Here is a 22017-nt window from a genome sequence, read left to right as displayed (position 1 = left end):
CCTCCATCTCCATGTCCTCCTCCTCTATATCATCGCCCCCGTTTGGCTTATGGCATGGCGTACGGTTGCAAGGTTGGCTTTCTGGGGGTTTGATGCCCTCGCACTCGTCATCAGGGAGCTCGGCGACCGTCTGGGAGAAGGACAGCAAGACCTGACACTTGACGGCGCGGCGTCGAATGCCGACACCGCACGTCCTGCTGCATGGCTGCCATGGAGCTGGGATGAAGCTGAGGATTAGACAAATGTGTCCATTTAATATCACATTGGTAGATTGGTTTTTATACTTAAAAAATGTCCTAAAACACAGTTGGCCTGATCTACTAATATCCAAATACCTTGCTCTAATCTATGAAATAGCGTGTACTATTAGTGTGTGTTGTGTGTGTGATCTACTAAGACTGCGTGTGTTAAATTGAACAGTGAAAGTGGTGCAGAACGCCTTATTTAAATGATTTTGCGTGTACTAGTGTTGTATGGTATACTATACGATATTAGTATAGTACCGCGATACTAATGAATCATATTTGGTACTATACCGCCTCTGAAAAATACCGCTCCCCCATCCTCCCGCGCCCCCATCGTCGTCACGTCGTGTCATTGCTGGTTTACGAGTAGAGGAGCATGTTCGGCAGTGCACAATCACAGAGTACTTACAAACAGACACAGTGTGCAGACAGAAAAGGGGGAACGGACGCATTTTGGCTTAAAAACTAAAGATAAAGGTGAAGTTATAACATTGAAACGCCCTCAGGAAGAGGTGCTTTAAGACATGGCTAGCTAGCTAGCGGCTAACGTCAAACCCCAATCGGCAGTGTTTTAGCTACTTCCAAATCACTAATCCTCGTCTCCATGGCGACAAATAAAGTAAGTTTCTTACAAGTATCATCCCTGCAGGACGAGGAATAGCTAAACATGCTTCACTACACACCGTACCTCACCGGCGTCACAATGTAAACAAACGCCATTGGTGGATCTACACCTGACATCCACTGTAATGATACCAAGTACAGTAGCGTATCTAGTCGATACTACTATGATTACGTCTATTTTTTGGCATCACAACATCTTCTTGTTTATAAATTAAAGAAATATGTCCCTGGACACATGAGGACTTTGAATATGACCAATGTATGATCCTGTAACGACTTGGTATCGGATTGATACCCAAATGTGTGGTACCATCCAAAACTAATGTAAAGTATCCAAACAGAAGAATAAGTGATTATTACATTTTAACAGACGTGTAGATAGAACTCGCAGATATCAACAGTAAATGAAGAAGTAAATTAATAATTCATTTTCTACCACTTTTCCTTCATAATTTTGACAAAATAATAGGATAATAAATGACACAATATGTTACTGCATAAGTCAGCAGATTCAATTAGGATCCTTTGTTTGTTTACTTACTAATAAAAGACAAGTTGTCTTGTATGTTCACTATTTTATTTAAGGACAAACTTGCAATAAGAAACATGTTTAATGTACCTTAAGATTTTTTGTTAAAATAAAGCCGATAATGCAATTTTTTGTGGTCCCCTTTATTTAGAAAAGTACCGAAAAGTATCGAAATCATTTTGGTACTGGTACCAAAATATTGGTATCGGGACAACACTATCGTGTACTATACGGGGCATCACCACCGAAACACTCATTACACTCATTTACTATACATCCATGTTATCAAGCTCCTACCTGTGGCGTTTTGCTATGTTTTCAAACATACAGCAGACTTTTTATTGGGCATTTTAGAAGTAGTCGTGCAGTGCATCCATATTGACACCACTTTTTAGTTTTTCTTTTGTTTTAACCACTGAAGGTGCATGGGAGGGAGGCTACACAACTTCCAGAAGTGTTTGTCATATAGGATTTATGTTAGTAATATATATTCTATGTGAAAAAACGAACGTCACTAAAAAAAAAATATGAATTTGTTTTTTTCAGTTCCTTGAGTTATCAAGCAGCTATGAAATTATAAAATGATGTTGCTGAATAGACAATGTGTCTAATATTGTTTACTTCTGACGGTTCAAAAATGTTGAAGCCTACATGTAGGACGGAGGATTACCTGTCTTTGCAGAGCGAGCACTCCTCTCTCACAACCGTGTGTTGAACTGTCAGTTTGTGTGTCCTTTTTTAAACGTGCTACATAAAAAAATGCAAAATAGTGCTCCCAAATCAGTGATGAGTGTTGATAAATCACATTGTGGTTGCAAATATATAACATATGTGCATCTTCGCCTCAGAGTATTGTGTGGGTTTTGATGATCAGCATATATTTTGCATATTAAGACAGACGTAAAATGGATTGCACACCTTATTCTGCTCACTTTACTAACCCAATCTACTTTGCACATGTTTAGTAGATCAGCTTTGCGTGTGCTATCAAGTTTGCACGTGTTTTAGTACATGCAAACCTTTAGTAAATCAGGCCCAATGTTTACAGACAATAAATATTTTAAGATATCATTGTGCAGACTAAATAATACTGTTTACATTATTTATATGAGAAGGAAATGGGACAAGAAGATCCCTGTCTTTTAGACTTAAATTAAGACATGAATATTGTTTGAATTCAGTTTGTCTTGCGCTCCGTTAATGGAACAGCTGTGACACATTAGAATTGGTGGGTTTAGAAAAAAAAGCACTTTCATGTGCGAAAAAAAAGAGGAAATGCTTGTAGATCATGGGCGTCCGTCAAGGACTTTTCAACAGCTCAGGGAAAGTAGAAATATTCCAATCTTGCTCGAAGACTTCCTGCGATATAAAAAGTGTCAGATTAACATAAAACTCTTGGAAGGAAATTATTCTTTTTTGGACAAATGTCTTTTCAAGATGATGAATTAATGATGACCTGCAAAAATAAGCAACGTTGGCCCCTTAGCAAGGTTGTCTTTTGTGCACAAGAGATGTTTACGACTTTCCTCCGAGGAAATTTGATTTAGTGCCGTTTTTGGATCGCGCGCTCAGCCAAAAACATGACTAGTCTCCATTTCTGGTTCTTCTGTTTTTATGTAGCTTTTACACGCTTTCTCAAACCAGAGATGAGGCAAAGTCGCAGATGTTTAAAACTGGCAAACACGCTCACTAATGCGAGTCATGCAAGCGCGCCGGGCCGCTCTCCAAAAGGACAGTTTTTTAATATTAGTCAGTGGACATGTGAGACATCTGGAGCAGCTGCGGGTGTGCTGAGACAATGCCGGTTGCTCGTGACAAAAGATGAGGACACTTTTTATTTGGTACCTTATGTGACCTCGCATACATCATATTTATGACAAGGCAGGTGCTCAACATCAACATCAAAACATCAAACTCACGGACAAGATGAACTGTTAGAGCCATTTCGGACATACAGTCGTGGTCAAAAGTTGACATACACTTGTAAAGAACATAATGTCATGGCTGTCTTGAGTTTCCAATCATTTCTACAACTCTTATTTTTTTGTGATAGAGTGATTAGAGCACATACTTGTTGGTCACAAGAAACATTCATGAAGTTTGGTTATTTTATGAATTTATTATGGGTCTACTGAAAATGCGACCTAATCGGCTGGGTCAAAAGTATACATACATCAATGTTAATATTTGGTTGCATGTCCCTTGGCAAGTTTCACTGCAATAAGGCGCTTTTGGTAGCCATCCACAAGCTTCTGGCAAGCTTGTGGTTGAGTTTTTGACCACTCCTCTTGACAAAATATGGTGCAGTTCAGCTAAATTTGTTGGTTTTCTGACATGGACTTTTTTCTTCAGCCTTGTCCACACGTTTAAGTCAGGACTTTGGGAAGGCCATTCTAAAACCTTAATCCTAGCCTGATTTAGCCATTCCTTTAAAATTTTTGACATGTATTTGGGGTCATTGTCCTGTTGGAACACCCAACTGCGCCCAAGACCCAACCTCCGGGCTGATGATTTTAGGTTGTCCTGAAGAATTTGGAGGTAATCCTCCTTTTTCATTGTCCCATTTACTCTCTGCTCTGGGCCTGTTTTGCTGCCAATGGAACTGGTGCTTTACAGAGAGTAAATGGGACAATGAAAAAGGAGGATTACCTCAAAATTCTTTAGGGCAACCTAAAATCTTTAGCCCGGAGGTTGGGTCTTCCAACAGGACAGTGACCCCAAACACACGTCAAAAATGTCAAAGGAATGGCTAAATCAGGCTAGAATTTAAGGTTTTAGAATGGTCTTCCCAAAGTCCTGACTTAAACGTGTGGACAATGCTGAAGAAACAAGTCCATGTCAGAAAACCAACAAATTTAGCTGAACTGCACCAATTTTGTCAAGAGGAGTGGTCAAAAATTAAACCAGAAGCTTGTGGATGGCTACCAAAAGCGCCTTATTGCAGTGAAACTTGCCAAGGGACATGCAACCAAATATTAACATTGCTGTATGTATACTTTTGATCCAGCAGATTTGGTCACATTTTCAGTAGACCCATAATAAATTCATAAAAGAACCAAACTTCAGGAATGTTTTTTTGACCAACAAGTATGTGCTCCAATCACTCTGTCACAAAAAAATAAGAGTTGTTGAAATTATTGGAAACTCAAGACAGCCATGACATTATGTTCTTTACAAGTGTACGTAAACTTTTGACCACAACTGTAATTACACATATTTTTTATGTTCCCATATCATGCTTTGTTTAAAGTAAATTTATTTATACAGTACTAGCTTAAATGACTGTATATTTGGTATTTTGCTATATTATTGGTAAATAAATAAAAATATTGTCGTCCACTTCCTATCAATGTAGTTGTGCTCTATTAGTTTGCTCTGTATAGACTGGGTGTTGTAAAGTGCAAGTAACTGTCGTAAATTGTCAGCAACAGCTGTAAATGTGACTGTTTTGTTTTGAAAGGTCGAACAGGGCATGGAGCAGCAACTTTTTTGACTGTGTTTAAACGTGTTAAACATACCGTATGCACATTTGACTCAAGACGTGTTTGTACTAACGTCATCTGTATTATGTTTTTCTATTCTTGTTAACGTTCGTCAGGAAGAAAAAAGTGAAAATAAACCCTGTCATTTTTTTATACTTTGGATCGGCGTCAGCCTGTTGTTATTGTGTGACACAGGAACAGCTGATCAAAAGAAAACCACATGTCTGAAACTGTATGCCCTACCGAGGAAACGGCAAAGGAAGTTTAGTTGCCGTTACATGAACAATGAACATACTGATTTCCATTTTTGCATCTGCTCATGAAATTCTGCGCACAAAAGGGTGAAAAGTTGTCAAAATATGCAGCCCGACTGTGTTGCCTGTGTTATTCTTTTTCTGACGAAGACACCACAATGTAGCACGGTTGTAACGACCTATGACTGGGAATTTCTCACACAGCTCAATGTGCTCTATGTCAGTGGTTTTGACTTTTTTCCACCAAATACCTCTTCAGAAGACACTTGGTCCTCCAAGTACCACCATAATGATTAACGGTAAAATACAGTAGCGTATTAGGCGTTAGTATTCATAAAAAACAAGGCAGAGGTTTTATTTAACAAGTATATTTAATATTTTTGGCCACTGTAACTTTACACATAGTATGAACAGAAACACTGGATTAGGGTTGTACAGTATAATACCGCGATACTAATGAATCCTATTCGGTACTATTCCGCGTCTGAAAAGTCAAGTATCGGTCCGCCAAGTACAATAGCGTATCTGGTCGATACTACTATGATTACGTCGATATTTTTTCACATCACATCTTCTTTCGTTTTTTTAAAGTTTATATTATGTTTATAAACTCAGGAAATATGTCCCTGGACACATGAGGACTTTGAATATGACCAATTTATGATCCTGTAACAACTTGGTATTGGATTGATAGGCAACTTTGTGGTATCATCCAAAACTAATGTAAAGTATCAAACAACAGAAGAATAAGTGATTATTACATTTGAACAGAAGTGTAGATAAAACATGTTAATAGAGAAAGTAAGCAGATATAGACAGTAAATGAACAAGTAGATTGATAATTCATTTTTTACCACTTGTCCTTCATAATTTTGACAAAATAATAGAAAGAGAAATTACACAATATGTTACTGCATATGTCAGCAGCTAAATTAGGAGCCTTTGTTTGCTTACTTACTACTAAAAGACAAGTTGTCTTGTATGTTCACTATTTTATTTAAGGACAAACTTGCAATAAGAAACATATGTTTAATGTACCGTAAGATTTTTTGTTAAAATAAAGCCAATAATGCAATTTTTTGTGGTCCCCTTTATTTAGAAAAGTACCGAAAAATATCAAAATAATTTTGGTACCGGTAATATTCGTATCGGGACAACACTACACTGAATTATAAAACATTCGCTCCCTACTGATCCGCGCTTCCATTATTGGATTTAAGGCACGACAGTAGTTTGGATGTACTTGTCATTATTAAGCAGACAACCTCCACCTTTTCCTATTATAGCCCGTAGCTACTAACAAGGGATAACTGTCTGTCAGCGGGAAGTGGAAGAAACGTGTACATACGCCAAGGTATGGCTACACAGATGCACTTGCAAAATTAAAATGATTCACTTTTATTGTACCTCCTTTCATTTTCTTGTCATCAGTTGATAATATATTTTACATGGTATTTAATGTTTATGATAGTTTTCTATTTTATTTATATTGTAACGGACCGGGTCCTAAGTTATGTTATATTTTATTCAATGTTTAACAGATGTTGTGGTTTCCAATGGCCTTGAAGGCACCATTGTTACGTGCAGCTTTCTCTGCCAATGTTCGTCTTTATTTACATGTGTTCTGTGTGTTGATTGGCTGCCAAAGGTTGGACTCCAGCGGAGAATGTGGAGAACATTCGGTTCCCACGCGTGTTGAGTGGTAGAAATGACGCTTCTGTTTTTGTCTTAACGGTTTATTTTGCCGTCGACTCCGGCCAACAGTAGTCTGATTATAATGACTTCCACTGAAGGCTCGTAAACCTTTAACAACGGCTCCAGTCACCTCATTACAATATTTAGTTCCACCACTGCCTATAAAGTGCTTAAAGAAACATCCAAACCCTTCCATCAAGTTTTCGTTTTACACACTGTAAGTTTATATGTAATGTAGTAACAGGCACATTTATAATAACATTTAATTGGTACGTATTTTGCTAAACTTTAGCATTTGGGGGCGCATTCATTTCACAAACGCATCACAAAGTTTGCTGCAGACTTCGTCATAGCCAACAAACGCCAAGCATCACTTACTGTACAATGTCTGCTCTCACTGGGATGCCGACTGTTAATATGTTGATTTATTCCCGTTCAGAAGTTACCAAATACTCGCAAAGAAAATAGGGGTTTGGAACCAAGCGTCTTTTTGCGTCTCTCGCCAATTCAGTGGCTAAATTGGATGCCAAAAGTTGACCAACAGTTTGAGAATCACTGCTCTAATTTGACCATCAGGACTCTTCTTCCTCCTATCCAGGAGATCGCAAAAAGCCGCTGCCTGACCAGGGCTCAGAAAATCTGCAGAGACTCCTCCCACCCCCACCAAGGACTGTTTTCACTGCTGGACTCTAGAAAGTGGTTCCGCAGCCTCTGTAGCAGAACCTCCAGGTTCTGTAACAGCTTCTTCCCTCAGCCCGTAAGACTCTTGAACGCATTAAAATAATCCCCTCAATCCCCCCCCAAAATGGATTAACTCGCTGGAATATAAAGACAATATAACATGCATCCATAAACCTGGGTGCATATGCAAAAGTGCAATATATTTATCTGCAAAGTAATCTATTTATTTATATTTGCACCTTATTGCTCTTTAATCCTGCACTACCATGAGCTAATGCAACAAAATGTTGTTCTTATCTGTACTGCAAAGTTCAAATTTGAATGACAATAAAAGGAAGTCTAGTCTAAGTCTATCCAGAACACACACTGTAACTTTTGGGTGTTAAAACCCATCCACAAAAAAACTATAAGGGGACTGACAAGCATTGCTTAAAAAAACATGGCAACCAAAATATAATTGCATGGGCACCTCCAGGACTTAGTAAATAATTGTCCATAATCATTGAATAAAACTTTGAGGACTTATATCATGTATATTAGCATTGACCACAACCCATAGCGTTTGCTACAAACGGCATTTACTGTTACGCAAAAGCATGAGGACACCACATGGTGTAATGAATGCAATTTGATGAGAAACAGTCCCTTCAGGAATTTGGGACGTTGCAATCGCGCCAATTGACGAATGAAACCAATCTCTGCAAATAACGTGTGGATTTGCAACTGCCCGGCACATTTTGGCCAATCATTGTCATTTTTGACAAATTGATTTGTTCCTAACTCGCACATGAACTGCATCGCCCTTACATCCTTGTTTAGATAGGCATGTGTGATGATAATCCCTCCTCATTTACCACCAAATGTATTGCAATGGATCGCACTCAACAGTTCACCAACACATGTACTGTGTTGATTGAAACATTAACTAAAGTTTATGGTTGTCAACTTAAGTACGCATCCATAAAAAAACATACTTGTAGACGACAGAGGAGGCAGCGGACAAATAAGTGATCTTTGGTGGTGTTTATTTTAAAACTACACACACATTATTGGTATTGGTCAATGTTGTATTGCATATTAGGAGGTTTAATATGAAGGCGAGGCATATTCCACATGCAAGCCTTTCAAAGGGAACTGCACTTTTTTTTTTTATTGTGCCAATCATTCTCAATCATTAGACAAGCACACACAAGTTTTTATTTTTATGCATTCTAACTAATAAATACATGCGATCAAAAGTCTGCTTACAATGGAGCATATGGAAGCCGCTCTATTCCACCTATAAAGCACTTAAACACTTTCAAACACCTCCATCAATGTTTCATATACGCACTGTAGGTATATGTAATGTAGTAACAGGCACATTCATAATACCATGTTACGTATTTTGATCACTTTAAGCATACGGGGCACATTCATTTCACAATCGCATCAAAACGTTTGCTTTTTCCTTCGACAACATCACTGATTTCTACTCACTGCAGACTTTATGAGAGTCAGCAAACATAATACAACGTCACTTACTGTACAATGTCTGCTCACCCTGGGATGCAGACCGATGGGATATTGATACATTTCAGTTTAGATGAAGAATGACTCACAATCCTCGTGAAAAAAACATGGGGTGGTGGAACAAAGTTTCTTTTCATGTCTTTCTTTCCATTTCGGGTCTAAATTGGATGCCAAAGTTGATCTAGTTATCGGATGATGTCCTCATCCTTTTACTATTGAGGTGAGAGACGTGATTTATGATGCAGATGTGATGATCCGCTGCCTAGATCATATTTTCTTTAAGTTTAGGATTCACTTAGTTCTGTTCCAGCACCGCTGTTTTGTGTTCCTTGTTGCCTAATAAAACTGTGCTGCTAATTTATGTATTTTTCTTCACTAACGGCCATTATGTTTTGTATTCAACAAACGTTTTTTCTCTGAAAAAGTGTGTTATTGTGTGTGCTATGGCGACATCTTTCGGACGAGTTGGCTCACTGTAGGTGCTCGGTTGAAAATGTATTTCCTGCTTAGTGCCCTAAACCAGAAGTATATCTTGTGTTGTCTACTATTGGTCTGTAGCGTATCTGCTCGAAAAGATTCTCATAATAATAATAATAATAATAATAATAATAATAATAATAATAATAATAATGGATTAGATTTATACAGTGCTTTTCTATCGACTAGATACTCAAAGCGCTCACAGAGAAGGGAGAACCCCTTATTCATTCACTCCACATTCACCATTCATTAAACCAAGCAACGTATGTAAGTTTTACAATTCAACTAAAACAATTCCTACTTACTAAACCGTCCCATATGTGATGCCTGTAGGAATATTTTCCTGCATATTTGTACGTACTATCGTAATGTAATCAAGCCAGAATCGTTAGCATTAGCAAACAAGCTAACACGTTTACAAGTGTCTCTGTTAGTATTATTAACTTACAATGGCATTCCTTTGTATTGTTTCAGTTTCGTAAATTCACCAAAACGTCACTGTGGAGTTATTGACTCTATTTAGCTGATTGGAGATGAGCTAGCTCTATATATGGACCAGCTCTATACTCTCGGCAGGGTCCTTGAGGGTGCATGGGAGTTTGCCCAACCAGTCTACGTGTGCTTTGTGGACTTGGAGAAGGCATTCGACCGTGTCCCTCGGGAGGTCCTGTGGGGAGTGCTCAGAGAGTATGGGGTATCGGACTGTCTGATTGTGGCGGTCCGCTCCCTGTACGATCAGTGTCAGAGCTATTCTGTTTTGTTTGCACCATTTGGAAATAATTAAGGTACGTAAATAAACAATTACAAAATCTTTTGTACCAGTATTTATCTGCGGCTTTTGGTCCGGTGCGGCTAATGTTTGTAAAAATATTTATTTATTCTAAAAAATTGGTGGGTGCGGCTTAAATACCGGTGCGCTCCATACCATGAATTGATTAACGTGGACCCCGACTTAAACAAGTTGAAAAACTTATTCGGGTGTTACCATTTAGTGGTCAATTGTACGGAATATGTACTGTACTGTGCAATCTACTAATAAAAGTTTCAATCAATCAATCAAAGCCTGGAAAGTACGGTAAGTAAGCTGGGCTTCACATGAGATGAATAAGTAGAACAAAAAAAATACTTACTTGGGCTCCTCGGTTACGACCATCTCCTCTTCGAGCTCGATGGCCTGCTTGTGCCACAAAGGTTTGGCCTCAACAGGTAGTGTATCTAAAGAAAAAAAAAACACAAAAATGCTCTTTCAGCCATTCAGACGCTTGAAAAAACAATTTCCTCGAAAAGGCATGACTACTAGCGAAGTGGACTCGAGCAGTGGTTGCCAAATTTTTCTCAGTCTGGTTTCCTCTTCAAATATTTGACCTGAAGCCATGTACACTCTTGTCCTGCACACTTAAAAAACATCAACCATTGTTTGTAAGAAAAACAACAACATTTTACTCAAAAATTATTGGTAAATAGTTTTCTAACTTATTTTTTGGGTCATAGTAACAGAAGAGGGTGTCTTCCTTAATTGACCCTTCATGAATGTGCCAAAGTAGGTACTGCAGGAAAGTGAATAGTATTGTTGGCAGTAAGTTCATCAGTCAAAAAGGTGGAATTTGTGTCAAAACGCTCATAATAAACACAATGCTCAGTTTTCAGAGAGTTTTTTAAAGATTTTACGATTGACAGGGGTTGATTTATTTTGATGCATACAAAATGTAGTTTGACCCCACAAGTGATCATTTCCATTATTTTGATTTGGGGGAAAAAAAATGTTCTTCCTTACGAACAATTAACAAAACAAATTGGTGTATGTATTAATCTTATACATACAGAAAAGGATTAGCACCTTTTTACAATTGACAATTAAAGGTGACCTTTCATGGCTTTTGTCATTTCCGACTTATGAATGTTGTCACAAGATTGGATACTCATGTTAAACAATGCCTAAGCATCAAATCATAAAGTTCCTGCATTTTGGGGGTTTTCCAGTCTGGCTACGTTGGGACGTCAGAATGCGGTGGACATACTTATTTAGACATTAAGTTAAGCAAGGATAAAGTAGTATTTTCGTTTAAATGTAGCATGTGCATAATACAGTAACACCGATGCTCGACATGCACTTCTCCAAAGTGGGCTGGCTCAGGGTGGAGGACAGAGTAAAACAACTTGCACTGAGCCTAGTCTATAAAATCCGCTACACCTCCCTGATACCGAAGTACATGTCAAACTACTTCCATAACGTAAATGGCCGCCATAACCACAACACCAGGGAGAGTTCCACAAACCACGTCAAACCCAGATTCTGATCTAACAAAGGTCTTAACTCATTCTCCTTCTATGCCACATCAATGTGGAATGCACTCCCAACAGGTGTAAAAGAAAGTGCATCTCTATCCTCCTTCAAAACCGCACTAAAACAACACCTCCAGGCTACTTCAACCCTTGACTAACACCCTCCCCTCTCCACATCCCACCTCCCCGGATTGTAAATAACCAAATGTAAATAATCAAATGTATTTCTAATGTATATACTTGTTCTTATGCTATCTGAACTCACTATGTTCTCTGTTCGCTGTACATATCCTACCAAGTCAGACCTACACTGTTTCAATGCCCATTTCTCTGATGATGCAATTGTTGATGACTGAAGAGCTGATATCAACCAAACCCTCCTCATCCCACCCCCCGGATTGTAAACAATGTAAATAATTCAATGTATATACTCTGATGATTAACTTGTGTGATGACTGTATTATGATGATAGTATATATTTGTACCATGAATTGATTTACGTGGACCCAGACTTAAACAAGTTGAAAAACGTATTCAGGTGTTACCATTTAGTGGTCAATTGTACAGAATATGTACTGAACTGTGCAATCTACTAATAAAAGTTTCAATCAATCAATCAATACATTCTGTTAAAAGCAGCTTTTTTAATGCACTCTCTGATTTGAGAGTGTGCAGGCGTATCTAATGTTGAGACCTGGTGCATCGATGTAATGTTTTTAAAGTTTATTATTGACCGTGCTTGGAAAAAAAAAAAAATAGCGGCGAACACTTCAAGATACATATTTGACAGTGTACATTTTCAAAGGATAAATTCTGATTCTTTCGGAGAGGGTGGGGCGCGGTATCATTTGCAATCTGGGAGCGCCTCCAGAAACGAACATCTTGCAGACAGACTCAAAAAACCGGTTATAATTGTGACTGTGGAGCAAAATGTATACAAAATATACATCAAAGCATATTTACTACGATACGTATTATTCTAGACCAAAAGGATGTGTTTTAAAATGTAGATTATAATCATCATGAAAGAATGCACTGCACAAAGTCAGTCTTCAAAAACAAGAAAAAAAAAAATAGGGGTATTTTATTGTTTGTTTCAATAGAACAAGAAAATAAGGCTTGTCAAGACTTTCCAAAACAAGTAAAATTAGCTAACCTCAATGAACTTAAAAATACCTTAAAATAAGTATATTCTCACTAATAACAAGTGCACTTTTCTTGGTAGAAAAAAATGAGACCTTTTTGCACAATATGTTGAAAAATATTCTTAAATTAAGTAAATGCTAGTGCCATTATCTTGACATAATGATTTTTTTTTCATGCTTGAAGTAAGAAATTATTACTTTAAAAAAGTAGTTTTATACTTGTGAGTGTTGATGACACACTTCGAAACAGTTGATATTCTAGTTTCAAGCATGTTTTACTCAATATAGGTCATAAAATCTCAACAACAAGCTGCAATATCTTACTGACATAATTTAGGACCACAAGTAAAACACTCTAACATAAAATCTGCTTAGTGAGAAGAAGTATCTTATCAGACCGAAAATAAGCATACATCACCCTTATTTGAGATATTTAATCTTACTTAGATTTCAGTTTTTGCAGTGTGTGAATAAGTGAGATACTCAGCCTTCAGACTGTTTTAAGTTCTAATAATAGCAGGGGTTGACTTATTTTTACCACCAAAAAATGCAGTTTGACCCTGGAATCATTCATTTCCATTAAAACAATGTTTTTAATGGAAAAACAATGTTATCATTCAGATCCATCTATATTTACATAGTATATATAGAACGTGTGTGCATGAGTTATAGCATGTTTAAAAACCCACCAATAGCCTTGTAGCAGGGCACTGTGACCAGGCACTCCTCTTTAATGTGGGGCTTGGTGGTGGGGTTGCATCCTCCAGCATGGAGCCCCCTGTGGTCAATGCAGAGCACCACCCTGTAGCGCAGACCCTGACCGCATGTCACTGTGCACTGGCGGGAGGTATGACAGATACTGTAAATGTTTCTTATCTGGCTTTTCTGACTCCATGTTGATTTAAGATCAATTCAAGGAGATGCTTTGAAAAGTATCAAAAACCTACAGGAGACCACTCCTGGGCCAGCCAGGTGGGGCAGTCGAAGGCGTTGCATGGCTGCAAAATGGCCGTCTTGGGGGCGTAGAGACACTTCCACTCCTCGGTCGGTGTGATGGTGCCTTGCATGTCCTCCTCCACACAGGAGACAGAGCGGCTCTGGATGCCTCCGCCGCCGCAGGAAGTGGAGCAGGCTGTCCAGGGGCTGCTTTCCCACCTTATATATAAATATACAAACACAGTACAGGCCAAAAGTTTGGTCACACCTTCTCATCCAATGGGTTTTCTTTATTTTCATGACTATTTACATTGCAGATTGTCACTGAAGGCATCAAAACTATGAATGAACACATGTGGAGTTATGTACTTAACAAAAAAAGGTGAAATAACTGAAAACATGTTTTATACTCTAGTTTCTTCAAAATAGCCACCCTTTGCTCTGATTACTGTGTTGCAAACTCTTGGCATTCTCTCCATGAGCTTCAAGAGGAAAGAGTTTTCACTTCACAGGTGTCATAGTTTTAAAAATAAAGAAAAGTCATTGAAATGAGAAGGTGTGTCCAAACTTTTGGCCTGTACTCTATATATATATATATATATATATATATATATATATATATATATATATATATATATATATATATATATATATATATATATATATATATATATATATATATATATATATATATATATATATATATATATATATATATATAATACTGTAAGTATATTGTTATTTAATGTAGATAAGGACATACCTAGGCAAGGGGTGGTAGAGGTCATAAGGCATAATCTCCTTGTAGCCATCACTGAAAGACATCATACTCTGTAAGACAATTTACTGTAATTTTTTTAATGTTGAAAGAAGCAACAAATGTACAATATCCATACTTGGCAAGACAAGGCTCCATGTTGCATTCCTCCAATTTAGGTTTGGGCTTGATGTTCTCCGGGTAGTAATGGCAGTACTGGTCCACAACCACACGGCCACTGCGAATGTCAAAGCACTCAGCAGACGTCAGCTGGTATCCTAAAGGAAAAATACCCAGGCTGATTTGATGTTGTTATGATAATAATGGTGCTGCATGTTGGCGAGCTACCTCCTCCACATGTGACAGAGCAAGGGAAGAAGTCCGTCTCCCTCCAGCGGTGGATAATAGGCTGGTAGAAGATGTACTGGATGACGCTGTCTGCTCCACTTGCAAACTGGACCTGAAGGAAATATAATACAATATATGTATCATACACTAAAATGCATGGTTGTGGACAAGCCCCATGTATCCCATTGGACATCTTCTAGTTTAAAATAAAATACTATTTAAGATTAGTAGGAGCACACTTAAAAACTACAGTTATACAACTACATTATTTTAAATGAAGAAAATGTCATAATTTTACAATATTTTTTAAAATGTTGATAAACAAGTTGTAGTATAACAGGAAAATGTGCCTAATTTAACAATAATGTTTTATTTATTTTGAGAAAAAAAAGTTGAAATATTCGACTACTTTGACAAAAAAATATCTTATTCTTACATACATAAAGTTGTAATATGTAGATCATAAATTGGGAATTGGTATGTTTTAAAATTGTATCTTAAGAGAAAAAGGTCATAATCTTATAAGAATACAGACATTTTAAAAAAAATAGTCTCAAAGTAAAGCGTGTGATTTTATGAGAAACATTTGAAAATAGAGTAAAGAGTTATTTTTTGTAGAAAAAAAACATTGTACTGTTAAGACAACACGTCACAATATAAAAATAAACATCTTAAATAATAAAGTTGTTATTTTAGGCAAGGTGTCGGCAACTCAAAATGTTGAAAGAGCCATATTGGACAAAAAATTAGCCTACTATCAAAATGACTAGGTGTTGTAGGCTGATACAAATCTTTGTTAACAGAAATGTTGAAATGTAATATTTGTTCTACACATTTTTACAACATTCGAAATCATTAGTAAAATCAAGGCTTCTCAGAAGGTGAGACGACTGGAAATGACTGGCTTTTAATGGCCAAAGGTATAGATGTGTGTGTCCAAGTTTAAGGAAACGGCAGGCTGTCTTCTTCTAATGGATATATTACAATCTTTGCAAGCTGGGTAACGTTTTCTGTGGTCTGGAACAACATGGTACACAAACAACTATCAGAAATGCAGCCAATATTACATACAGATACTGTGTCATGAGACATGCAAATATAAATTAAATACAGCGAGGACATAAGTAAAGGAAATTAAATGAGATCAAATACCTACAAATGAGGCATAATAATGCAATGTGTACATACAGCTAGCCTAAACAGCATGTTAGCATTGATAAGCTTGTAGTCACGCAGTGAACAAAAAAATGTCTGACTAGCCCTCCACACAAGTCAATAACATCAACAAAGCTCACCTTTGTGCATTCACGCACAGCATAACAAGTTTGGTGAACAAAATGAGACAAAAAAGGGGCGGCATAAAACACGTCTTAGAAGGTCGGAGAAAGTTGCACATGTAAACAAACTATGGTGAGTTCAAGGACCGCCAAAATTAGTACGACAAAACGGCGCTCGCCAAATAGTCTCTAATCAGTGAAGCATGTTTAATATAAACAGTGTGATTTCTAACAATTAGGGAGGTTTGTGTCATGTTTGTCCTCCTACAGAAACCATATTAACACAAAAAATATGTTTTTTCCCTAATTGTTTTCCAATTTTCATACATTTTTGAAAAAGCTCCAGAGAGCCACTAGGGCGGCGCTAATGTAGAGCCGCGGGTTGCCGACCCCCGTTTTAGGCTAAAAGTGAAACTCAAGAAATAACATCATATTATGAGAATACAGTCTTCATTTTGGGGAATAGGGTCATATTTGTTTCAGGAACAAAACATATTCAATAATAAAGTTGTAATTTTATGAAACTAAAGGTATTATCTTGAAGATCTCATTAAGTGTGACTTCAGTAAGGTCCCATGCATAACATTTTGACCTTAAAAATTTAAATGACAACTTTACCACTGGAAAATGTTTTAAAACTTTTTTTCTCATAATAATCCGACTTACTGTAGTTCTCGTAAATGTCCAACTTTGTTACCATATTTTGGTCTTTGGTTATTACCACATTGAAACAACAATTCTAATCGTTGGCGAAGATTTGTGCAGAAAAATCCAGCTTTTAGTGTCGCACATTTTAAATTTAAACTCTTACCTGTATGGTGAAATCAGCCCAGAGCGGCCCAGGAATTCTCAGGACTTCTTTGTCGGCGAGTTTCTGGTAATCCAAGGTGGTATTTTCCAGGTGGTACTGCCCTGACTTATTAAGGACAAGTTGGCCTTTCACCCCTTGCAGAGTCTTGCTCCCCACATCTAAAGCAAAAACACAAAATCGCACGTTTGTCAATAAATGTTGTGTTTCTACACTCATAACAATCCCAAAATCCATTTGCAACAAAAACATATCAAATTGAACCTTAAATAAATGGCCTTGGCAAGAGATTTGTAATATTTGTTTTGTCAATAGGCTCTAACGTAATGACTTAATCACCAACTTTTATATTTTTGGTACATTTACCATGTTTACTGTCATACATGTGTCAGGAAGTGGGAGCGTAGAGACGGGAGGCAGACCGTAAGTAAAACAATATTTTTTAATATAAACAGAAAACCCATTCTCTCTGGCACTCATCGAGGGTGGACGCTCCCCTTCCCTCTCCCTTATCTCTCCTGCTTGCTTCTTTGTCTTGACTTAACTTTCTTGTTGCCTCTTTTTGCACTGCTCTCCAAATCTAAACATTGGAACTATTTAACTGGCCTCAACGAAATTGACAAGATCTTGGGTTTGGGGGAACCTGTTTGTCGTGACAGAGCGGTTGTTGCTGGACACGCGACGGACTCTTGGGAGAAGAAGGAGTGCCGCGTGCCTGGGGACCCTTTTCTGTCGAGGACGTGAAGATACCTATTCGGAATTATGACAACAGGACATCTGCTGATTGGAGTAAGCGTTGCTCTGGTTTGTCCACAAATTGGAAGTTGCTGGCAGTCTTCAAAGTACCCCAAATCTGCCACGAATGATTGGAGGATGCGGGAAGAACTGTGGACACTTGTGATTTGGATAACATCGGACTGTGTGCCTCGCAGGATTTTTGAGGACCAGTCATAGACAATTTAGAGTGAAAAGCAAATTTTAATTTTCACTCGCATACAAAACATTCTAACTTGGATTGTTTCCCTGGCGTCGAGACTCTCCCGAAGGACAGTGCAGTGAAGACACAACAAACTCCCTTCTTGTCTCTCATGGACACACACCTGTTGTTGTTGACTTTGGACTTATCGGCTGCACAAGAATCAAGGCCGCGGAACAGAGACACACTGTAGGCTTACATACAAACAACATGCATCCACAAAAATATACGCCACACATACACACACCCCCCAACCCAACGCCCTCGACGCAAATCCCATAGGGGTGATGGCAGGATGGTCAGCACCACCATTACCCCGCCCCTTCCCTCTGTTGCTAGATATCTCGAGATGTACGTTGTAATATGTATATGTGCTTTGCTATGGAGGTTTTTTCCCACTCCAGACTGGGCCCCCTTAGGAGCCCAGTCTAGATTGTATTTTTTCACTCATCCTTCCCCAGCGTTTTACCCTTTTCCCTATCTTTTACGGTGCGCCTTGTGGCGACCCATCAGCATTCCTGTTCTGTAACCCTGTACACTGTTTGTTTGTCTAATCTTGAACGGGTTTGTGCTGAAAACAAAGTTTCGTTGTACTTGTGCAATGACAATAAAGACCTACCTACCTATCTATCATTCACAAATGAGTGGAAAAAAACAAAAGAAAGAGAGTGCAGCTAATAAGTGCACAAGACACAGAAATGTCTTTTTTGGAGGTAAACAGACTCTCACACCGACAGGGAACAACACGTAGACATGAATCAATGATCCGGCCAAACTGAAATAGGAGCCTGATCGGACACACCTGTACCTGGTTGCCAATCAGGCTCCTATTGTGGAAGCCAGCGCAGAGCACAAGGAAATGCAACATATAGACACAGGACAGAAACTAAGATACCACACACAGGGAATAAGCAAACATAATTGTATATCTGTGTTGGCCCTGCGATGAGGTGGCGACTTGTTCAGAGTGTACTCCGCCTTCCGCCCGAATGCAGCTGAGATAGGCTCCAGCACGCTCCGCGTCCCCGAACGGGACAAGCGGTAGATAATGGATGGAAGTTCAAAACAGTGACAAGATTTTGTACCAACATGGAGGTCTTGCTAGCAGAAAAGTAATTTTAGCGCCACCTGCTTGTTTGAATGTATAAAGTTTGAGCCCGCCAAGCGTAAAACAAAAAAAATATTGTCGGCCTTTGTCGCAAAATCTTTTTCCAGATTAGGTTGTTTAGTGCCACGTGCACAAAGCTATTGAACTTTGAATATAAAACTGCCCCTTTTTTTCATGATCTATTTTTGGGAAGAAGTATTATTGAAGGTTTATACAACTAGAGAAAATAATAGACACAAATGTCCATCATGTCAGTAAAAGAGATCGTACGCTCGTTACGATCTCTAAAATAATTTGCGACAAACTGCCTCGAGTCATATAATAAATTAAAAGGTCTTGACAAGGACTTTTCATTTTTGTATTATTTTCCGTCAATCGGGCTCTCATTTAATGACTTAATCACCAAAAATCATGTTTTTTTTATGGCATCTACCATGTTTTGATATTATATAGAAAAGACTTGCTTGGGGATAAGTCGTTTCTTTGATCTATAAATCTTTAGACCCCTGAATATAAAACGACCCTTGTTTTTAAGACCCGTTTTTGGAAACAAAAAAACTGTGACAATGATGGTAAAAAAAATAAATCCAAGGGTATAATTGCCTATAAAAGTTAAGTGTTTACAAAGATTGTACCCAAACCATGTCGAGTTGTACCTCAAATTAAAAGTCTGACGATAACCGCCTTATGTTCAAGTCAATATAAACTACAAAATGGAAGGGCACCCTGGACCTACCAGGACTTACACAAGTGATCCGGGCCTTTGAGGACAAGACGTACGTGTCGACTCTGATAGGGGATCACCACCACAGTGTCCTCGGCTGCAGTTCAACAGAAAAAGACAACTTGTCAGACATTTTAATCAAGAATTTCAACCAGCACCCATCACAATGCAGTTCTATGGGGGAACCTGTCATGATCCGTTGCCCGGATCATAGTTTGTTTACGTTTGATTTCACTTGTAGACTTAGTTCTGTTTCAGCACCCCTGTTTTGTGTCTCCTTGGTTGCCATGGCTATTCATTGTTTTCACCTGCCTCTGATTAGTGTTCGGGACGCTCACCTGTTCCTGGGCACTAATCAGAGAGCTATTTAGTCAATCAATCCTGCCTTTCGCCACACTCGGTCTGGTGCTTTTCTGTTACGTCGTGGTGGCATGGTGATGCGCGGATTGTTCTCCCAAGATGCAGACGGAACTCCGGATGCAGTGTGCAGGTAACAAAATGATTTAATGTTCATAACTCAGGCAGGAACGAACAAACAAACACAAGAAGCGCGTGCCTATAGCACGGGTAGCTAACTGAATAGCTGACAAGGAAAGGCATAGGGCAAAGTTTAGCTCAGGGAATCGACGTAAACTGTTGCATGGAAGCAAACAAAAGCACCAGACAGAATGTGGCAAAAGACAGGACTAAATAGCTCTCCTATTAGTGCCCGGGAACAGGTGAGCATCCCGAACACTAATCAGAGGCAGGTGAAAATAATGAATAGCCATGGCAACAAGACACAAAACAGGTGTGCTGAAACAGAACTAAGCAAACAAGTGAAATCAAACGTAAACAAACTATGATCCGGGCAACGGATCATGACAGAACCTACTTTTTCCTGAGGCATGCTGGGATTTGTAGTGTCCTCTCACAAGCCGGCAGGAGGAGCCGTCTCCACTGCACACGCCACAGTTGTCTTCTTTGGCCGCGCTTCCCAATTCGTGGTCGCAGCCTACGATCTGGTAAGGAAAAGCGTCATTTGGAAATGTGCAACAATCAGGATAATCCTATTGCGGTATGTCTTTTAATACGTTTGGAGATAGTTTATGTTGTTAAAATGTCATACAAGTTCCTTCAGAAGTCATTTTCCAATGTAAGACCGCTTTACATACAGGCATTGGCAAAGGACACCCCTGGGGTGTAATGCAGCAATGCAGAGACATGCTGGATGCAAACCAAAGCTTCCCATCCAACCTGATGGAGTTTGAGAGGTGCTGCAAAGAGGATTGGGGTGAACCTGCCCAACTTTAGGCAGGCCAAGCTAGTGGCATCGTATTTAAAAATATTTGAGACTGTAATTGCCACCAACTGTGCATCAAAGGCTGTGAATATTGAGTATATGTGATTTTTTTAGTAATTTATTTTTAATACATTTTCCAAATTATTAAAAAAAAACATTTTCACATTGTCACTATAGGGCATTGTGTGTAGACTTTTGAGGAAATAAATCAATTTATTCCATTTTGGAGTAAGGCTGTAACATAAAATGTGGGAAAAAAAAGTGAAGCGCTGCAAACGCTTTCCAGATGCACAGTAATTTAGGAATATTTTGGATATGAGATCTGACTTATATCACTGAGGTGTGGTTGTATTGTTTAATAAGTATGTGTCAATGAAAGGGCATTTTATGACTTTTCTTAATTTGATTACATGCTATAGTATGATTTTATTGTTATAATTTTATCGCATGATTTTTGTACTGTATCTCTTTAATTTAGGTAGCCAGGGACTGCAGATGAAAATTAGCTATTTAGCTATAATCTGGTACAGAACATATCTGTCTTTGAGTTTGTTTCTGTGCATTGTCCCTTCAAATAAAGACAAAACTAAACTAAATTGTCTGAATATTGAATGGTAAATGGGTTATACTTGTATAGCGCTTTTCTCCCTTCAAGGTACTCAAAGCGCTTTGACACTATTTCCACATTCACCCATTCACACACACATTCACACACTGATGGCGGGAGCTGCCATGCAAGGCCCTAACCATGACCCATCAGGAGCAAGGGTGAAGTGTCTTGCTCAAGGACACAACGGACGTGACGAGGTTGGTAGAAGGTGGGGATCGAACCAGGAACCCTCAGGTTGCTGGCACGGCCACTCTTCCAACT

At 38.5% G+C, this 22017-nt stretch overlaps 1 protein-coding gene across 2 annotated transcripts in view; it reads right to left on the bottom strand.

The window, feature by feature from the left end:
* adamtsl3 (ADAMTS-like 3) overlaps positions 1-22017 on the bottom strand; it is a 63881-nt gene that overhangs the window by 22680 nt on the left and 19184 nt on the right. Inside the window, exons 5-14 of one of the 2 annotated variants that reach the window (XM_062065944.1) lie at positions 20739-20865; positions 19887-19961; positions 17060-17217; positions 14972-15083; positions 14763-14901; positions 14630-14680; positions 13878-14085; positions 13620-13767; positions 10633-10717; positions 1-227 (exon numbers count right to left, since the gene is read on the bottom strand). The exon at positions 1-227 is cut by the window's left edge and continues 75 nt beyond it. In XM_062065944.1, coding sequence (XP_061921928.1) covers positions 1-227; positions 10633-10717; positions 13620-13767; positions 13878-14085; positions 14630-14680; positions 14763-14901; positions 14972-15083; positions 17060-17217; positions 19887-19961; positions 20739-20865 — 1330 coding nt within the window. Of the gene's footprint in view, positions 228-2438; positions 2758-10632; positions 10718-13619; positions 13768-13877; positions 14086-14629; positions 14681-14762; positions 14902-14971; positions 15084-17059; positions 17218-19886; positions 19962-20738; positions 20866-22017 lie in introns of those variants that run through there. The other variant, XM_062065945.1, reaches the window with a different exon arrangement.

The sequence above is a fragment of the Entelurus aequoreus genome, linkage group LG12 (assembly GCF_033978785.1).
Source record: "Entelurus aequoreus isolate RoL-2023_Sb linkage group LG12, RoL_Eaeq_v1.1, whole genome shotgun sequence".
NCBI classification, from domain to species: Eukaryota; Metazoa; Chordata; class Actinopteri; order Syngnathiformes; family Syngnathidae; genus Entelurus; species Entelurus aequoreus.
This window is presented reverse-complemented; position numbering and strand designations above follow the sequence as displayed.